The 18,879-nt window shown below is 42.9% G+C and overlaps 1 protein-coding gene across 1 annotated transcript in view; it reads left to right on the plus strand.

Moving 5' to 3' along the window:
- Positions 1-5,118: 5,118 nt before the first annotated feature.
- The window catches only part of ITPRID2 (ITPR interacting domain containing 2), a 29,681-nt gene continuing 15,920 nt past the window's right edge, over positions 5,119-18,879 (plus strand). Inside the window, exons 1-5 of the mRNA XM_084265140.1 lie at positions 5,119-5,177; positions 5,698-5,906; positions 6,831-7,525; positions 11,239-11,311; positions 16,922-17,013. Of these exons, the coding sequence (XP_084121266.1) occupies positions 5,134-5,177; positions 5,698-5,906; positions 6,831-7,525; positions 11,239-11,311; positions 16,922-17,013 (1,113 nt within the window). The 5' untranslated portion in view covers positions 5,119-5,133. The remainder of the gene's footprint in view (positions 5,178-5,697; positions 5,907-6,830; positions 7,526-11,238; positions 11,312-16,921; positions 17,014-18,879) is intronic.

Here is an 18,879-nt window from a genome sequence, read left to right on the forward strand (position 1 = left end):
ACTGAACGTTGCCGTTTTTATTAACCTGTTTTGTTGTTTTTCCCTACAAGGCGTATTTGTTCAGAGGGCTGGGGATTGTTTAGGAAGTTATTGCCAGTCCTCAGATGTTTGTGCTTTCTGGGGGCGGAGGGAGGGACGACTGCTGCTATCACAAGCTTGTTACACACTGTAAGGAAGGACATGAAGCAGCAAGTTTTTAAAGTAGTATTAATCTCTTCTGTGGTTTCAGAACGCCTCTGGGAGCCTCCCTGGATGAGCAAAGCAATCCTCTGTTGAAGGGTAAGGAAAGGCTTTACCTTCTGAAACCTCTTTTGCTGGGAACTGTGCTTTTGTGGACCTTTGTTCACCTAAGAGCTTGGCTCTTCAGCGACATAAACCACAGCCTAGTCTGTGTTGCTGTTATTCTTCCTATGAAGCAGTTGTGCCTGAGAAGCTGGAGAAGGGGGTGAAGGTCCTTTCTGGAGAGTTTAATAACCATAAATAAACCCCAAAATGTGCAGAATTGGGGAGGCTATAATTTCCTCTCTGAGCTGGTAAGCATTAGGCAGTCTTTGCCTCTAGTAACTCTGGTTGCCACACCTGAAAATTTTACTATCTGAGCAGGTCTGAATACTAAAGTTCAAAGTACAGTGGGAATGTGCGGGTAGTGACAGGGTGCAGAGGAATTGCTTACTGTGCTTGGAGTCGTTGCTTCAGCTCTTAATCTGGTACGGGGAGAGAGAGAGAGGAATGCCTAAGCTGGAGACTGACTCTGGATCCCCCTGGTAAGATGTCTGGAGGCTAGATGATGAATCTGAAGGCACAGATGTGTTGGGTGGTACCTCCAGGTTCCCTCTGGCAGGTCAGTTATGGGATGTTTCTGAGCACAAAACTAAAGCAGTGTTGTAGTCCTCTTTCTAAATAATGTTTCTGTGTTCTCAAAATTAACTTGTCACTTCTTAGTGTGCTTTTGCTGTATGAGTAATGTAGGGATTGTAAGTGTAGTCTGGTTATATCCTGATCTATCAGCTCAAGTGTCTTGAGTTAAGCTGTTGCAAAGAAAACACTGCAGCATTCTAGTTGTTAAACTAACTGTACGTTTTCAGGCATGCTGGTGAGAAATGGAGGAAGTTTTGAAGATGACTTATCCCTCGGAGCCGAAGGTGGGTGTGGCAGGATTATGACTCTTTTTTTTCTAGAAAAAAAAATTACATTCAGTCATCTGATTTTTATTTTGAAAGACAGCATTTTCCTTCTGGTCAAAGGCAGTTGATAACGCTGGCTAGAAAACCAACATGAAGCGCATAAAAAATGCATGAAGGTTTGCTTTCTGAGTTTATTAGACTACTGCGGGTGTTAAACGTTCTGGTCTAACTTGAAGGTCAGAGGCAGCCTTGAATTCATTTCTGCCTTTTCATTGTAATGCCTACGGCAGCAGCACAGCCTGGAGCACTCGCTGAAGTGGTTTCTCCTACTTCTTATCCATGGGCTACCCTTGGCGTCTGTGCATGTCCCACTTCCACTGAATCCCCTGGGAGTGGCATGTGCGGACTTCTGAAAGTAGAAATGAAATTCTGTCAGCCAAGAGGCAAACCCATTCAGGGCTGAGTGCTTTTAAAAATGAAAAGCACCAGAGCTGAGGAAGTATTTTGAATCAGCCACAATATATGCTTCGCTGTCGCTAGCTGCTTGCCTTTTCTCTCTCTTCCCTTTTTTTAAGGGGAAGGAGATGTGGCTGCTTATGGTCATTTATTTTACTTTTTTGTTAGAAAAAATTCTAGCTTCTCTGTTGATAATGCATTAGTGGTGTCCATAAGCGAACAGACAAAAGCACTGTGGATCCTGTTCTAACAGCAGCATCCTGAAATAAAACAGCAGAAAACTGTCTCACAATCTTGGTCCTGGGGTTATCTGCAGGATAAGGGGGTATTAGAGTATCTGTTTCTAGTAGGGTAAAAACAAAAAAAAAAATGGGCAAAAGCACTCCTTCAGCCCTCTCCCTGTCCCTTTAGCTTTTAATGGTTATTTTTGAACTACAGCTTTTGCAAAGTGTCAGAACTTTGTCAGAAAGTCCTTTTTTCCACAGCAGTCTTGCCAGTGCTGTCAAAGTAGTGGAACGGGGCCTGGAGGAAGGAAGTATCTTCAATTTTTTAAAGATTCAAGACTTCTAAGGAAAGCTCTTGATCTGATAATGACCTTGATCTGATAATGATGGAGCAGCAGTAAATGAGTCCCTTACAGCAATAGATTAAATGGGTTTAAGCTTTCGTTCTGATAGTCTTCTCCGTAGTACAAGGATTTCATAGGAAAAGCTGCTTTGTAATGATATTTGAAGCCCTGAGCACATGGCCAACAGTACAAGAGTCAGTACATTTTAAAACATCGTGTCACTTTTTTCTTTTCAATCTTTTCCTTTTATAACTTCCCCACGGGTGTTTCTGCAGGGCTTTGTTTCCCGTCTGAGAACAAGGGGGTAACAGAGCTGCTTGGAGCAGACAGACAGCCCCTTTGAGGCTGCTATGAATGGCCTGCCCTTGTGCATCCATGGCTGCCTGAATCCAGACGCTATCCAGAGCCCTGTGTGAATGGTACGGGGGCCATCGGGCAGGATCCTGTAACCCCAGGCTCCTGCTGAGCTGTTGGAACTCGTAGTTCGCCTGTTCATGATAGTCACCAGTGAAGCTGTATAGATAGGCTTACCTTCATATGGTGGGCAACAATATTTAAAAAAGAGAAAAAGAGATGGGGTGTCTATATTTTGTATGCCTTTAAGGTTTTTTTGTGATGTCTCTGAAAAGAGGGAGGTTGTGATGTTTCCATGTTCACTCTCTGTCGCTGACTAACCCTCTGGCACAGTGAGTCAAGACACAGGGTTTTCCTTTCAGCGCCTTTGACATAATTTTGCTCCTTTTGTAGCTGATCCAAGAGCTGCTATAGAACATGCACGCTCCTTGTCTACCTCTTGGGGCAAGTTTGTTACTGCTGAGTCGCATTTTTGGGGAACCCATAATTTAAGTCTGGTGTTCAACTCTGGCTTGACGGGGTGTTGCTTTTCTGAAAGAATAATGCTGCCTCGGATGTTCCTGTGAGGAGCTGGGCTGATCCAGCTGCAGAAAGTGCTGATTCCCTGTCACAAGCTGGTGACGGGGCGCTTGGTACGTGTCAGCTGACCTCCCTCCAAGGACCCTCTTGACCCCAAGTGTGGCCACTGGTCCCATCAGCACCACAGGCTTCACCCTGCTGCTGTCCATGGATTGCACAGCTCAGGCAGCCGGCACCCTGCCCACTCTGACAGCAGCCTGTGCTGCTGTAAAGCCGGAGGAATATGGTCTCAGTACCCGGCTGTGGGGCCAGCCGTCTGTCTTATTTTCCTTCTGTTCTCTACTGGAGCAATCCTTGCGTGCCTGCTTCTCCTCCTCCCCTTCCTACCTGGGATCAGCCCTGCAGCTGGTAATCGCATCTTCAGTTGCAAAGCAATAAACGGATTATATAACAGTTAACTAGCTCATCACACATAAAATTTAAAGTTACCAGTACGTAAACATTTGTCCAGGTGAGGTTTTATTTTACAGATAGCCTGGATAAGCCTGATTGTCTTTATATCAGCCATATACTGGAAACACTTGTCAATCGTGTTTACATGGGAAGAGAAAAGCTTGGCATATGTGGTGGTATTGATAAATTTTCTCTCTGCCTGCTTCTTCATATGGCTGGTGGGAACTGTAATTCTGAAGAGGTTTGTGTGTGACTTCTTTTTGTTTCTCTACAGCTAATCATCTACGAAGCGATACACAGATGGAAACATGGTAACCATCTTTCTTTTTGTTGTTGTTTACTTCTGATAAATATTTATACTTGAGGGTGGGAGGGAGAGGGGCCAGTGGAAGTCCTGGAGGCTACCTCAGAGCTAAAGTTCTTCTGGTCATGTCAGCTATGTGAGAGGGAAACAGAAGATAGAAAATCCAGATAGCACAGAAAGAGTCATTATGAAAAGCAGAAAAAAAAGCATTTTTATTCTTCCAGCAGACCTGATGTAGATTTTGGGGTAGCAGGAGAAAAACATTGAAGTGCTACATCTTCTAAGTAACTTAGTATATTTACCTTCTTTGTCTCACTGGTCTCTTGCCACTTCAGAAGTTTCAAAGGAAAATTAGTTTTACCTTTCAGAGCACATATCCTTTGGGAATGGGAAAAAAAGACTTTGAGATAGCCTGCTTTGTAGGGGGAGTTTCTAAATAAAATGTGCTGTGACTAAAACCCCTGTTGAGCCTTTAGCAAATACCAGCACACCCGCGTGGGCAGCATTCTCACTGCTTCTCCTGAGTGGACTCTGTAAGTGCAGTTTTAGGCAAATCCTCTGTGATCTTTGTTTTCTTGGTGGTTGCTCTGGTGTGTGTGTGTGTGTGTGTGAGGATTTGTACAGTAAAACTCCCCTTGGGAATGTTTGTCCCCCAAAGAGGCAGTCAGTAACAGTACATTTGAAGCCAAGGTACCACCTAATGCTGATGCAGCTTCTCCAGATGCAGGGAGGAAATAGTTGAGGATTGGGAAAGAAACCGGCCAGCAGTCTTGGTTGGAGTTAGTCTTGCTCCATTTCCTTCTGCCTGGAGCCTCTTCAGCTTCTCTGGCTGCTGCCGGCATGGCTTATAGCCTCATGAGGGTGGCAGCCAAGAGTGAGGGGGGACTGGATACCTGAAGCGTGGAGAGGTGGCCTTTCTGTGGAGAGGTGGCCCTGCCAGAGGAGGCAGCAGCACGGAGAAGGGCAGGGCAAGGCAGGACAGAGCAGCTCACCCGAGGCTGGGCTGGAGGAGGGTGGGATCGGGGAGGGTGGGGCAGCAAGGGGAGATCGGAGATTTGTTTATTCAGCTTGCATTTGCCTTCAAATTCTTACTGTCTACGTACATTTTTACTGAGGCGTCCCAGGGTTTGCTTTTGTTATTGTATTTCAATAAATGACATGGCTAATATAAACCAGATAACACCGAAGGGGAAAAGAGAAATTCAGCAGTGCTGGAGGCTTAGCTCTCCTCTGGGACAGACAGTCAAGTCCCCGAAGGAAAGGGGTTTATCGCCGGGGTTTTCTCCCTTTGTGTTGACAGCAATGGTGTGCTGGCAAAGGAGAGGAGGCTGCAGTTCCACCAGAAAGGGAGAAGTATGAACTCCACTGGGTCTGGAAAAAGCAGTGCGACTGTTTCAAGGTAAGAGAGTACTATGCTTTGAAGGTCATGGCACAGTCCAGTGGAATTTGGCTGCGTTTTGCTGGCAAAACTTAGTTCTCTGTTCCTCAGTTAAATGGACTTGGCGTGATTTATGTGCATTGCTGCGTTTAGTAGCTGAGAAGGGAATTTTCATTTGGTTGCTTGAAATACTGCTGTTTGGTTTTAGTTGTGGTTTGCAGTAAATACTAACAAATGTGTCCAAATGTTAGAGACTTCTGAAATTTTAGTGACACTTTAAAATCAGAGCTCTGCAGAATAAGGGCTGATTTTATAAATTACAGGATTGGATCTCAGATGTGTCTGGACTGATGTCTCTGGTGATGTGAACCAAAACTTCAGATGCAGAGATCTCCATGATTATTTCCAGGAGTAGTCTGAGCTGTAGCAGTCAAAAGCTCAATAGACCAAGCTGGCTGCTGGGCTGAATTAACAGTTGGACAGGAGGGACTGGGTCTTAAAAAGAGACAAATAGATAGTAAACATGATTTCATTTGTTTAGTGTTTCTGAGTTACTGGAACTTTATGAGGAAGATCCTGAAGAAGTGCTCTATAACCTTGGATTTGGAAGAGATGAACCAGATATTGCTTCAAAAATTCCAGCAAGATTTTTTAATTCATCATCATTTGCCAGAGGAATAGATATCAAAGTGTTTTTGAATGCCCAAATACAGCGCATGGAAGTGGAAAATCCAAATTTTGCTTTAACAAGTAAGTATGTGTTTAAAGCAAAGTTTATTTTTAAAGTTGTGAGCTATGTAAACAGCCCTAAAAGAAGGTGCATATCTAGTGTTCTGGCGAAAACCCATTAGAGTCTAAAGGACTAATTACATCCAGAATCCATAAAACTCTTGCTTGGTCCTAAATATGGCAAGAGGTGACTGTTGGTGTTGTACATCTTGGGGTGAGGGGAAAGGATTTATGGTGGGGGAGGGAAAGGAAAGGCATCCTGTAAGATACATTACCCTCTTGTTTGTATCATTCCTGCTTCTTGCTCCTAAGCTCTGCTTTGGTTGTAGCTTTAGAGCACTAAAACAAATAGCAGTATCTGTCTTTTTCTTGTGTTCTTCAGTACCCGGGTGGGATTTTTGAAATCTGTCAGCAGCAACCTACTTTTGCAGTTGTTGAAATCTGTGCCAGTATTTCTATTGACTTGGATGGGAGCTTTGTTAGGTCAGTAATGAGTGTTGCTGAAATGAGGGCATAGCTGAAATGTCCTCTTGTCCTTGCAGATGGAGAGAGTGAAGCGAGTAACCCTTTTCTTCCCGGCAGTTTGTAAATTCCCTTGCACTCCTGTGTCCTTTGTTTGTTTAGTGAAAGCTTTCCTTGCAGTTCTCCTTGCGCATTTACCAAACACTCTTGCAAAGCTTTTCTCCATTTTTCCACAGGGTGTGGTGTCCCTTTCATGTTACCGGACTCAGTAGTGTTCAGTTAGCTGTTGGGACCCTTGATATAACAAGGAGGAGATTTGGGGTGAAGATGGGCAGGGGTTATGGTGAAAATTCCCTCTTCAGATATGAAGAAAGATTTGTCTCTGAGACTTCAAACCATCATTTAGAGATGGGTCAGGAGGTCTAGGGTGTGATAACAGCAAACATCCTCATAAACTCTGCCTTATGTTTTGTTCTTGTGCAGGTCGTTTTCGTCAGATTGAAGTGCTTACTACTGTGGCCAATGCTTTTTCTTCTTTGTATTCTCAAGTCTCGGGGACTCCTTTGCAGAAAATTGGTAGTATGAATTCAGTGTCTTCCAGCAAAGAGGCATCCAGCCCCCCGCCGTTAAATCGCAGCAATACAGCCAGTCGGTTGATGAAGACCTTGTCTAAGCTCAATCTCGTTGGCGCACAGCAAGCCGATGGGAACGGCTGCTCAACTCCTTCACCTGTTGAAAAAGGGAAAAGTCCAACTGAACCAGGGAGCGAGGAAAACGATGTTAAAAACGAATCTAAATTACCAAAATACTGTAAAAAGAAAGACTCTTCCTCTTTTTTGGCTACTGTAAAAGAGGAGATAGCCAGTAGCCAGGCAAATGCTGCAGACACACGTAAACCTGCAAACGTTCCTGCTGGGACTGATGATAAGCAAGAGGGTACTGTGCCTCCAGCAGATGTGCAGAGCAGCAGGTTGGCAAGCTCCCAGGAGAGACCGTGTGAAGAATCTGGTCTTTTGGACTCACCAAGCTTCAGCAGCAGTTCCAGTATATCCAACAGCAGTGTCTCAACACAAAGGCAGCCCACAGCATCACCAGGCAGAGACCCCTGCGCTCTCCTCGCAAACCCATCCATAATGAATCTAATGCTGCAGCAGAAGGACTCCTTTGAGATGGAAGAGGTAGGTGGAGATAGATGACTTTGGTTTTGCATACAGTTTACATAACTTGTTGGCTGCCAACAGAGGAATGTTCTCTCCTGTGCAGTTGACAGTGTTTTCTCCAGAAATACTTTAAATTCTCTGAGTGATAGGACAGTTGTCGCTCTCTCTTGGTAGGCTGCTCTATTTGACCTTTAATGAAATAACTTTTTGCTGCTGCTGCTGTTGTTCCTGAGAGTCACCAGGAAAGTTCTCATTCTTTTTTTCATCAAGCTCAGGTAATTGCAGTCACTGGCAAAACTAATAGGAGCTTTGCCTGTGGAAGTAGATCTAGGTTTGCCTTTATATATATAGAAAAGCCTTTGGGTTTAAATTTCTACTTAACTAAAATTTCTAACTGGAAATTTTTATTTTTGTTGCATAGAAGTACTTTCGGTTGATCAATTGATATTGACTAAGGATAAATTTGTGAAAGGAGCAAGTGTGTTGTGCATGAAAGGGAAAGGGTCTGTCAAGTAGGCTGCTGTGCTCATCTTGTGCAACTTTTGGTTTTAATGACAATCTACTATATGTTGATTTGTTTGTTCTCTGAAAATTAGCACACTGAAAGTAGCTGTTTGTGCCTTTGGTGGCTTAGTTACACATTCTGTGCTGGCTGCCTTGTAATGTCTTCATAAACACATATATTCATTTCTTGATGGATAATTAAGGGATTTTAATTTCTGGGCTCCTGCAAGTGAATTATTTATTAGGGTAGGAAATGCACAGCCTGTGCAATACAGTAATGCTTTTCTTTTTGCATGGACTCACACCTCTGTTTGTAAGATCTGCCACAACTTAAACCAGCAGGTGTTTCTGTGAACACATTTCAAAGTGTCTGTTCTTAACAGTTCAGTAGTTGTATCTTTTTAATCTATGTAAAATACATATGTAAAATGAAGGATTGTGATTTAGTTGGTGAAATGAGTGAAGAAAGCCAGTAGAAAACCCCCAGAGTTTTACAGCAAATGAGGAAATGATGATTTAGTAGATACCATGTCTAGTGTTGTATTGGCACTACAGACTTTTGAGGCTCCTCTAGATCAACTAATATTGTAGCTGAAAGCACTCGTTAAATAGAAAGAGTTAATCCAGCCTTTTGTGGTTCCTGCCACTTTTTTATGCCTGCATGTCATTCCTCACATGTTGTGTGGACATCTTCTGGATAAGAACAAAGGGAACCCAGAGTATTTCAGGGTTTCTTGGTTCGGGTTTTTTTTTTCAGCTGAAAACTAAGCCAGATGATTTTCTTTATCCAGCTTGTTGTGTAGCTGCACAGATGTTTGCATTGGTGCAGTGGGAGGGGTCTGAGTGGCAAATGTATTTTGCTATATTCTTGATAGCTGGACTGGTTTCATGTATCCCAGAGGAGTAATCTGGTTTTTGGTGCTCCTGGGCAAAGTTGAAACAAATAATTAAAAAAAAAAAAAGGAAAAAAGAAAAGAAAAAATAAATAGATTTTTTCTTCAACATAAGTTAGACTGTAAAGGGCTGTGACATGAAGAAGACTCGCTGAATTCTGCACAAGCCAAATGCAACGTGTTTGCAAAGTTTTGGTTGACACACTTTGCAGTGCTGCCAGTGCATAAACACAGCTGTTTTGGCAAGAGGACATGTGATGTGGGATGTGATTGTGGTGAATTTTTGTTTGCGCAATATAACGTATACATATCGACTGCCTTCAGATTCCTGGGGGGAGGGATTTGGTTTTCTTGAAGAAACTTTAGAACAATACCTGGCAGCTTGATTTTATTTTTTTGTGTCTCTAAGCAGGGTGTAATGAACAATAAACTGTACTAGAAACAGTGACAATAACTCCTCCATTTTCCCAGATTGGCTTGGAGTGCATTCACCCCTGTGAGAAAGATGACAGATATATCAAGGAAGCTCTTTCCATGCTTACGAGTGCCTTGGAGGTTTGAGTGCCCTTCGGAAGTCTGTGGCTGTGAAGATAGCTAGTGTGAGAGTGAGTCAGGGCAGGATTTCCCTCAAACACCCGCTCCTGTGGTGGCCAGTTACAGTCCCGAAGGTCATTTACCAACATCAATATTGGCTGAAGGGAGGGGGAAGGAGAGGGGGCTGCTGCTGCGTGCTAGTGGAGCTGCACTGTGCTGCGGATGCGGCCAGGATGCTGTCTCCCAACCAAGGACAGGAGGTGGAGGGCATTTAGGTGAGACGAGGTTTAGCTGTTGGGGGGCTGCAAACGTAGCTCTCGGGAACACGGAGGTTTGAAAGAACCAAGATGCCTTTCCTGGAAGGCCAGTCTGATCAAAAGGCCTGTAAGATTACTTGCTGTTTGGGTTTTGTTTTGGGGGGGGGATGTTTGTTGATTTTTTAAAAAATAATTGTTTTAAAAAGTACTTTTCCTAAATTGTAGTGGTGAGCCCCTTCTATTCTCCCTTGCATTTGAACGAAGAGAGCATTTACCCTTTGGTACAGCCTTCATCTCCTAAAGGAACAGAGGAGCCTTTTGATTTATTGTGCAAGAGTAATGCTGTTCACTTACTGGTAAAAAGTTCAAGCCAAGTACTTCTCAAAACTCTTCTAATTAAAAAAAGTAAACACGCACCTTTGTGGCTGCTGTATGCATGATACTGATGCAAATACAGTGGCTTCTTTACCCAAATACTAATTTGAGCTTAAAACCATCACTATGTTGGTTTTGCATTTTTAAGTTATCAAAAATGGAGATGAAAATTTCATTGTTTGGCTATTTTGAAATTAGGCAGGCAGCCCATTGGAGGGAAGGGTTAGGGGTAGTTGGATTTGGGGTTTTGCCTGTGTAGGCTTGCATGTGAACCATTAGGATTTTTTCTGTAGCGCACAAAAGAGAAAACATATTCTAGCTTTTGAACTAAACAAAGGCCTCCCTGTTGAGATTTTAGGCATATTCTTTCCATTGTTTGAACAGTTGTCTGAGAACTGCTTTCTTAATAAGGCTGTGTTTCACAAAGTGATTAAGTAATAGGATTAATTTTCATGTAGCTTTAAGTTCCTCAGTTGAAATCTGCAAGGCTCTGAATACATTATCTTCCTATTTTTCTTTTTTTTTATTTACTGGAAGACACAAGAACTATTTCCATGATTAATGGCATGGCTAAGTCTGGAATAGGTTCTGGCAGGGTCTGGGTCCTTCTGGAGGACTGGTGGCTTGTGGGAAATACTTGGTAGGGCAGCCAATGATAGTCCTTACGCACTCACCTCTTGATATGTTTCCCTAAATGTATTTTACTTGTTCTTTACATTCAAATGAGGGGCCAAGAATGCTGAATGGAAAAGGCAGCAGTAGTGTAAAGGTGGTCAAAGGTATTTTCACACAGTTATTTCAGTCTTTCTTCAGGGAGGAACCGAGAACCCTCAATAGTGTCACAGGATGTGATTTCCTGGTCTTTTTGCATGTTGTATGTAAATGGAGGGGAACCCTGTGATGTGGGTGGGAGGTACTGTCCTAAGAGTCACTGGTTGTCCTACACAGGCATTGCTGAGTACCTAATGATGTAATACTTTGGTTCAGGCCGATACAGTTTTCCCCCTTCGGTCTTTATAGGCTGTTGCACTGTGGAGAAAAATCCCAACAACTCCCAACAACTCCACCGCACATATACACATGTGCAGTGTATATTGCTTGGGCATTCTTGAGCACAGGAACATGTTCCATTTGTCCTGACAAAATATTCATCTCCTTTTCCTGATAGATCCAGAGTACAGAGGGGGATCTACCACACATTCCAACTTCTCACCAGCTGGCCGTGACCAAGTCAAGGAAAGGTGAGTACACTTCAACTCCCAGGAGACAGCAGACTGCAGAATGCCCTTCGTTCTCTGAAATATTGGTTCAGATATTTAAAACTTCTAAAGTTTCTTTTTTCCATAGAAATAAAAAAGGTCTGAGTTTCTTTTTCAGCTAAATCACAGAACATTACTGTGAAGGGGCAACCAAATTACAGGCAAGATAACAGCCCTGTAGCCTCACCGGCTATTTTCAGTTTTGTACCATTGATGCTATCAGAGGGATTGAAATGTTAATTCAGATCGTATGGGATTCCACACACACACCCCTCTACCCCTTGGCAGATCCTGTAATTTGAGATACCCATTTAAACTAAAATTATATTGTTTTAAACCTAAATTGTATGTCCAGCTTTTTTTCCAGTGTGCTACTGCTCAGTGTGCAACCTGGCTGCACAGAGGACTAATGTCTGTCTCTGCACCCACATTAAAATTGTCGTCCTGTGCATGGCAAACTCTATGCATTGGCTCTTGCTACGCACTTAGTTTGTGCTTTCATCTCAAATGCTTATGTATTTTGTGGTTTGAGAGAGGGACAAAGCTGATCTTTATTTTGTGACTGTAGCACGTCCTTTAAATACATCCATGGCTGGTGACTCAACCTCCTCCCTGTTCCAAAGCCCGATAACCCTTTTGGTGAAGAACTTTTTCCTGATGTCTAGTCTGAACCTGCCCTGGTGTAGCTTGAGGCCATTCCCCCTCATCCTGTCACCTGTCGCTTGGGAGAAGAGACCAACCCTCTTCTTCCTCCATGCAAGGCAAAAATAGTCAGGTGGTCCCATGTGTGCCTGCTGAAAGGTACCAGCAGTTCTGGCAATAGGTCACCTGTATGGCGTGCCGTCTCATGTTTCCCAGCTAGTATATCTCACCCATTTGAATACATTTGGCATAGATTAGGGGTGACGCTGTTATCATGCAAATATTGCCTGGAGTTTTCTCTGCCTTACCTACCAAGGATGTCAGTGCTGAGGGTAAGCTTGCACATTTGCTAAAGTTAATCTGAGACCAACGTTTCGTTTTGCCTGGAAGATGTGGAAAGCTTGGAACTTTATTCTATATGGGTTTCAGTAAACTTGCCAAGAGGAGAGAGCCTTTGGTGGAGAACTTAGCCAAAATGTTAAACAGTGGTAAGTAGTAAGTTTTTTCATATAGGGTACTTGTGTATCAGTTAGCAGGGTTTAGTGCTGTTCAATAGAGACTGTTACAGACCTTGCAGTGTCATTTTACGTCTACACTGAAAGCTGTGAATGCTTTCTCTGAAATTTACAACGGTTTGTAAGGCATTTTGAGAGGGTCTATAATAAGAGGTGAAGTATTTTAATTTTAAAAAAATGGAAAAAATTCTTTTTTTTTTGTACTGAAATAGTCTGGGGACTTAAGATACACTTGAATGACTTTGTCTTCCCATTAAAGCATGTTTCTTGTTTCGGATTAGTTTTGTTTGTATATAGTAAGCTTAGGTTTTCAAAGTGGCTTGCAAACGATTGCTTTGCTATAGTACTGTCTTTGTTAAACGCTTTGTAGGGGATACAAAGAATTCTGTATCGTGGTGACTAGCTTGATGAACTTCTTAGGCTACGTCTTCCAAGTGGAACTGAACTGGTTAATGCATTATGGCCAGACCCACCATTCTGTTCTTCACTGTTGCAAACCTCAGATGTGGATGTATTTTTGTTCGTGTGTTGGGTTTTTTTGTTTGGGTTTTTTTTTTAAGGAGTGCAGCAGAGAAGACTGAAAAGCTTCAGTTGCTTTGCACTGTAAACATACAGTCCTGCTAAATGTCCACTATAAAAAAAACTTATTGCGAATTTATCTGGAAGGAAGGTTTGTTAGTTGAAAAACAAAATTCTTCCTGACATATTTATACAGCAGCACCTTCCATTCCAAAAACACGCAACAAACAAGACAAATATAGGTACAACACACAGAGAACAAAGTATTCTCAAGGCACTGTAATTTCTGAGTGTCTGGTTGCCAACATCAGTGGCTCTGTGAAATTCTGAATAGACACAAACCTGTTTCTTTCAAGCTATCTGACAGTGATAGTCAAAAGTAGTGATTAGTTTAGAAAATGTAGTTCTTGAAAGTGAAGAAAGCACATCATCAGCATTTCCTGTCCTTAATGTATTATTGTATTTATAGTTCTCTGTGGGTGCAGCTCCACAGGAGATTGGAGATGGGGGAGTGAGAAGAAAACATTTGGAACAGATTTAGTATTTGTGGGAGTCTGTGCTTATCTGTGCAGAAGCTAGGATATCCCTGGAGACCCTGAAGAGTTCCTGCAGCAGGGCTCCTTACTGGACTGGTTTTGGCAGTGCTGCAGTGCAGGGTGTGATCCATGTGGGAAACAAAGGCAGCAGATAGTTAAACCCATAACGGAATTCTTTATAGCTAAATTGGGAACGTCAGATTATTACTAGTCTTGTGAAACACAAAAGTGCATTAGAGCTCTGCCATCACTGCAGGTACAAGAAAAGCACAGACATTGCTAAAGCTCCATGGGCACTTTCCGTATATTTCTCCTCTTCTGTGTGAACAGTCGAGTGCTGCAGAAAGTGTAAGGCAAGGACCCGGTGGGCCTGTTTGTATTGGTGAGACTGACAGTCCATTGGCAGCTAAATATTATTTTACAATAGATGACTTATTCCATTATATTTAGTGATTCTCTGATAAATATATGCTTTCATGTTTTGTAAACCATGGAATTGTTTCTTCGTCATCTGTTCTTGGTTAGAACTCTGTCAGTTTATTTGATGTATTTTTGAATACCCACATTTCTCTGGCATGTATTCAGTGCCTAAAAATATTTTTTTATACTGCTTAAAACAATAATCCAAGGCGCATTTTCATTTGTGCTCTTTTAACTGAGATGTGAGTTTGATTGTTCTTTCTGGTTTTGTTCATCTTGGCTGGTTCCTTTTCCCACACTTTCCTTATTATTCTGCCTCTGGCCTCCTCCTTCTAGTTCGTAAGTTCTATTCTACACACTGTTGGTAATAGTTTTGGGCTGCAGGGTCAGCACTGTGCAGCGACCTTTTTGTTGAAGGTACAGTTGGCTTTGTGGGGATACATAGGACAAGGGATGATTGCAGCTTAGCCCCTACATCCCAGTCTTTAGTGCTGTGTTTCCTGTATTCAAGGTGAAGAGAGGGGAGCCATATTTCATCACAGCCTCCTTCTCTTAGGACTCTCAGTTGCCAGAAGGCATTTTAATCACAATCTGAATGTGACTCTCTTGTCTGCTTGAATCTGAGACATCCAGGTGTCACAGAGCAGATTGAACCTCTAGATCAGTAGTTGACAAGGAGGGTGGATGCCATATCAGTATATCCCAGTAGAGTAGTTGATATTTCCAGTCTCTACAGAACCAAATCCTGTCACTTCACTACTGAAGTAGTAGAGATTCCTGGTTTTTAAATCTTTTTTACTGCATCTGCATGATAGCAGTATAGTGGAGAACTCTCAGAACTTGCGAGAGACAAGGGTAAGGTGAGGTAGTAGACTACTCAGGAAAAATGTCTTCGCTGATTTGGTTTAAAAAACGCTAAAAAAAATCCCTAAGTGGGAACAAGGCACTCCATTGATGCTGTATTAGTCTCTTGCCATGGATAAAGACAATGAGGCAGGTATGAGTGCCTGTGCTCTTGACTGACCAGTTGACTGGCAGTATCAGCCGCGTAAGGCTGTCAAAGCATGTGTGTAAATAACAAATGCTGTAGGAAGTGATCTAAACTGCTGGTGTTTACTCTAGTACTGTGTCTGTCAAGAATTGATTTCAGGACATACACACACACACACACACATATATATATAGTGTTTGAGGTTTTTTCTGCAGTTGAAAATGAAATACTGACTGAGAAGGAAATAGAAGGGCAGGTCAATATTTTTCTTAAGCAGTAATAAACTTCATGCACATGAAGCCAGATGCCAGCACACACACTGCTGACGTGCTCCATCTGAAGTAGTCAGAAAGCTAAGGCTTTCACCAGTACTGCTGTTTCCTTTTAAACTAAAGTTCACCAAATAGGAAAAGGGACAGAGAAGAGGCCAAATTAGGTGACTGTTCACCTTGGTGGAAGTGGCAGCTTCTCACCAGCCTCAGCTGTAGTGGCAACCTGTTAATTGTATCAGGCAGTTAATAAGAACTAGTTCTCAGGGAAGTTGTCATTTCCATTGTCTTTACTGGGAGCTGGGTGGGGATATCTGTCTTGAGGTAGAAAAGTTGTTTATCATCACAGGATATTGTGGCTGCCATGATAACAAAACAGCAGCACAATTTGAGAGGCACTCCCTAAAAGCTGTGTGAAATTACTGATAGAGAATTTTAATGGGCAGTTTGGCTCTCCCGATGTTATTCGCGAGCTTCTAGGTCTGTACTGGCTTTTATTTCTGTATTAGTGAAATGTTCATCAAAATTCATACCGAAAAAAATTAGTTCTGAATATCCAGCAGTTCCAAAACAGTTTTCATAATGCATTCCAATGCATTGAGCTGTGAACTGGGTTTAATTATCTGATGACAGTTAAGTGGCTGCAGGAATGTGGGGCAAAATTCTGCATTGAGCCTTCAAAAAGGCAACAATGAGCTTTTGACCCAGTGTGAGGAGGAGGAGGCAGGGGCCTGGGGACTAGAGGCCACTGTGGTCTCATCCCATGTCCAATGTTTTACACTTCTACAGGGAACTAGAGTTGAGATACAGTTGCTGCCCGGGCTGCCAACGGGCTAAATGAAATATTTATGGTACCATAAGGTAAGCCCTGTACCTGGTGAGTGACTCCTGTGTCTATAGTGTGGAACACTGTACATGCAGTACTGTACTGCAGAGCTTGCTGAGATCTCCTTGAAAAACAGCTTTGTGGGTATAGTGCTTGCACCAGAGAAAACTGCTCCTGGGTAGTACTGAGGATTTTGGAGTCTCTTTAGGCTATTTTAACACTTACCTAATCTAAATAGAAAGGAAGAAGCAGGAGGATCTTATCTTTTGTGTATAAAATGAGCGTTGGGAATGTGCTTTGGCAGATTGCCCATTGATGTGTCATATGTTTTGTATTTGTCCGCTAGCCCAGTGGAGGACTGTCTCTAGCAGTTCTGAGACCTGTGCATAGCCCTCTCTGCTTGTGTCATGCCGTTGTTTTGGGCTTCTGGGTGTATGGTGTAGGCTGGCAGGAGATGAGTGACCTCTTTTATCTCCATGGTCAGGAGGGGTGGTGAATCTCTACACGTCAATACAAAAGCAACTGTTCCATTGCCTGCATGTGAATTTAACCAGTGATTCAGTTTTGTGGAAGGAAAACTCCAGCAGTGGCAACATCTGCAGGGTGGTTTTTTTATTTCCCACAGTACAGGAAAGGAAAATGTAAAAGATGGTTCCTCTTCTACTGCTGCTTTAGGTTTCACAAGTAGGGCTTTGCATGAGAAGCAGTTTTGCTTGGAACAATTTGTATTGTTCAGAGTGGAATTTGAAAAGGAATTGTGTTATCCACTTAATGTTACTTTGATGTAAAAGGAAAGTGTGTATTGAATGTGATTGGGCATGAAAGGTCATGATTTGTGAAGTATTTACGGTTTGGTTTTGCTGGTTTTAAACAGATCAGCTGTTACGGACGGCGAGTCAGCACTCTGACAGCAGTGGCTTCGCTGAGGACTCCTCCACAGATTGTTCTCCATTTAATCAGCTTCAGGTAAGGCTCCTGTGCTGTGGTTGAAATATCACCAGTTATTGTGGGGCAGAGGGACTCCAGGAGGGATGTTAATGTTTGACTGCTATCATGACTATCAGTTTAGATCCCATAAAACTTCTCATTTTGAGAGCTGGACCTGCTGAATCCCTTACAGAACTGTGTTAACATTTTAAAGCCTTTCTAGTAGGATAATCTGGGTATTCTTAGAATCGTAGAATGGTTAGGGTTGGAAGAGACCTTAAAGATCATCAAGTTCCAGCCCCCCTGCCATGGGCAGGGATACCTCTCACTAGACCATGGCTCAAGGCCCCATCCAACCCAGCCTTGAACACCTTCAGGGAGGGGGCATCCACCACATCCCTGGGCAACCTGCTTCTGTGCCTCACCACCCTCGTAGTGAAGAATTTTTTCCTAATACCCACTCTAAATTTTAAACCATTCCCCCTCATCCTCATCATGCCCTTCTAAAAAATCCCTCCCCAGCTTTCTTGTAGGCTCCCTTCATGTTCTGGAAGGCTGTTGTATGATCTCCTCAGAGTCTTCTCTTCTTCAGGCTGAACAACCCCAACTCTCTCAGCCCGTCTTCATAGGAGAGGTGCTGCAGCCCTCTAAACATCTTTGTGGCACTCCTCTGGACCTGTTCCAACAGTTCCATGCCCTTTTTATATTGGGGACTCAAGAACTGGACACAGTACTCGAGGTGGGGTCTCATGACACTGGAGAGGAGAATCACCTCCCTTGACCTGCTGGCCACACTCCTTTTGATGCAGTGTCCTTGGGCCTGGAATAAGCTCTAAATTCAGTATGTCCTTTGCTGTTCCTGGTGTATCTTTTCTCACCGACCGAGGCCTCAGAGTTGAAGTCTATTTCTCTCATGACTGCAGTGGGTAGAGATTAAAGTAGTGAAAGTCTATAGCTTTTCTGCCAGTCATTTAATTTCTTCTATCATTTTTGCCTTCCCACTCATTTTCTTTTGTATATTTTTCTATTCAGTTAACAGCTGACAGAAAGTGAGAACAATTTCATACTAACTTTACTGTGAAGCTATGCTAACGTCTAGTCAATCCTGAGCTCCTGCACTCGCTCTTGTTCCAGTTCCTTTGATCTGGGTCCCAGAATGTGCTGTGATACTGACCAGAGACCACCTGTCTTAGGGGAGGCTTTTGTTCCAGCATGGTCCTTAGGTGTCTGTTCAATATACAGTTTGCTCAGCATTGTACCTGATATTTGGGAGAAGTGTTCTCTTGCCTCTTCTAAAAATTCCACATAGTAATAGCCATGATTTTGTTGGCCTATCAGTCAGCCAGAGAAAAGGCTTGAGCTGGATCCTGGCCTGAAGGCTGCATGGGCCTGAATCTACAGTCCAAAGGAATACAAAGATGTGAGTCTGGCTATCAGCTGCTGAACCTTTTTTTATGCTACAGAATGTTTTTTACCTTGTTGCACACCAAAGGTTTTAAAGCTGTTTGGCAATTGATAGGAAGAGATTCACACCCTCCCCATTTTCTGTTTTGGTATTGGTATTCTGTGCTTTCTTTCCAGTTTAGTAGCTTTTCAACTGAAATGAAGGCCAAGTCAGTGACAGCCTTTGTGTTTCCCTTAAACATCAGCTCACACTTTCCAAGAGCAAGAGAGTGAATAAAAGGAAATCAAGAGCCTGAGTCTCTGTAGTGACCATAATAGTCCAAGATCCTGGTTCTTCTCTCTACTGAACTGGGACGACACTGTAGTTCACAGGCTTGTTAGAAGGGGTCTCAGGTTAGAGTTTCTCACTCCTGATCTTTATCAATTGATCTGATTAAAAGTCCATTAAAAGCATGTTGCAGTTAAGTGCCCCTTTACTGGAAGACTGGTGGAGTTTATTTT

This window comes from Gallinula chloropus, assembly GCF_964237585.1.
Source record: "Gallinula chloropus genome assembly, chromosome: 5".
NCBI lineage: Eukaryota > Metazoa > Chordata > Aves > Gruiformes > Rallidae > Gallinula > Gallinula chloropus.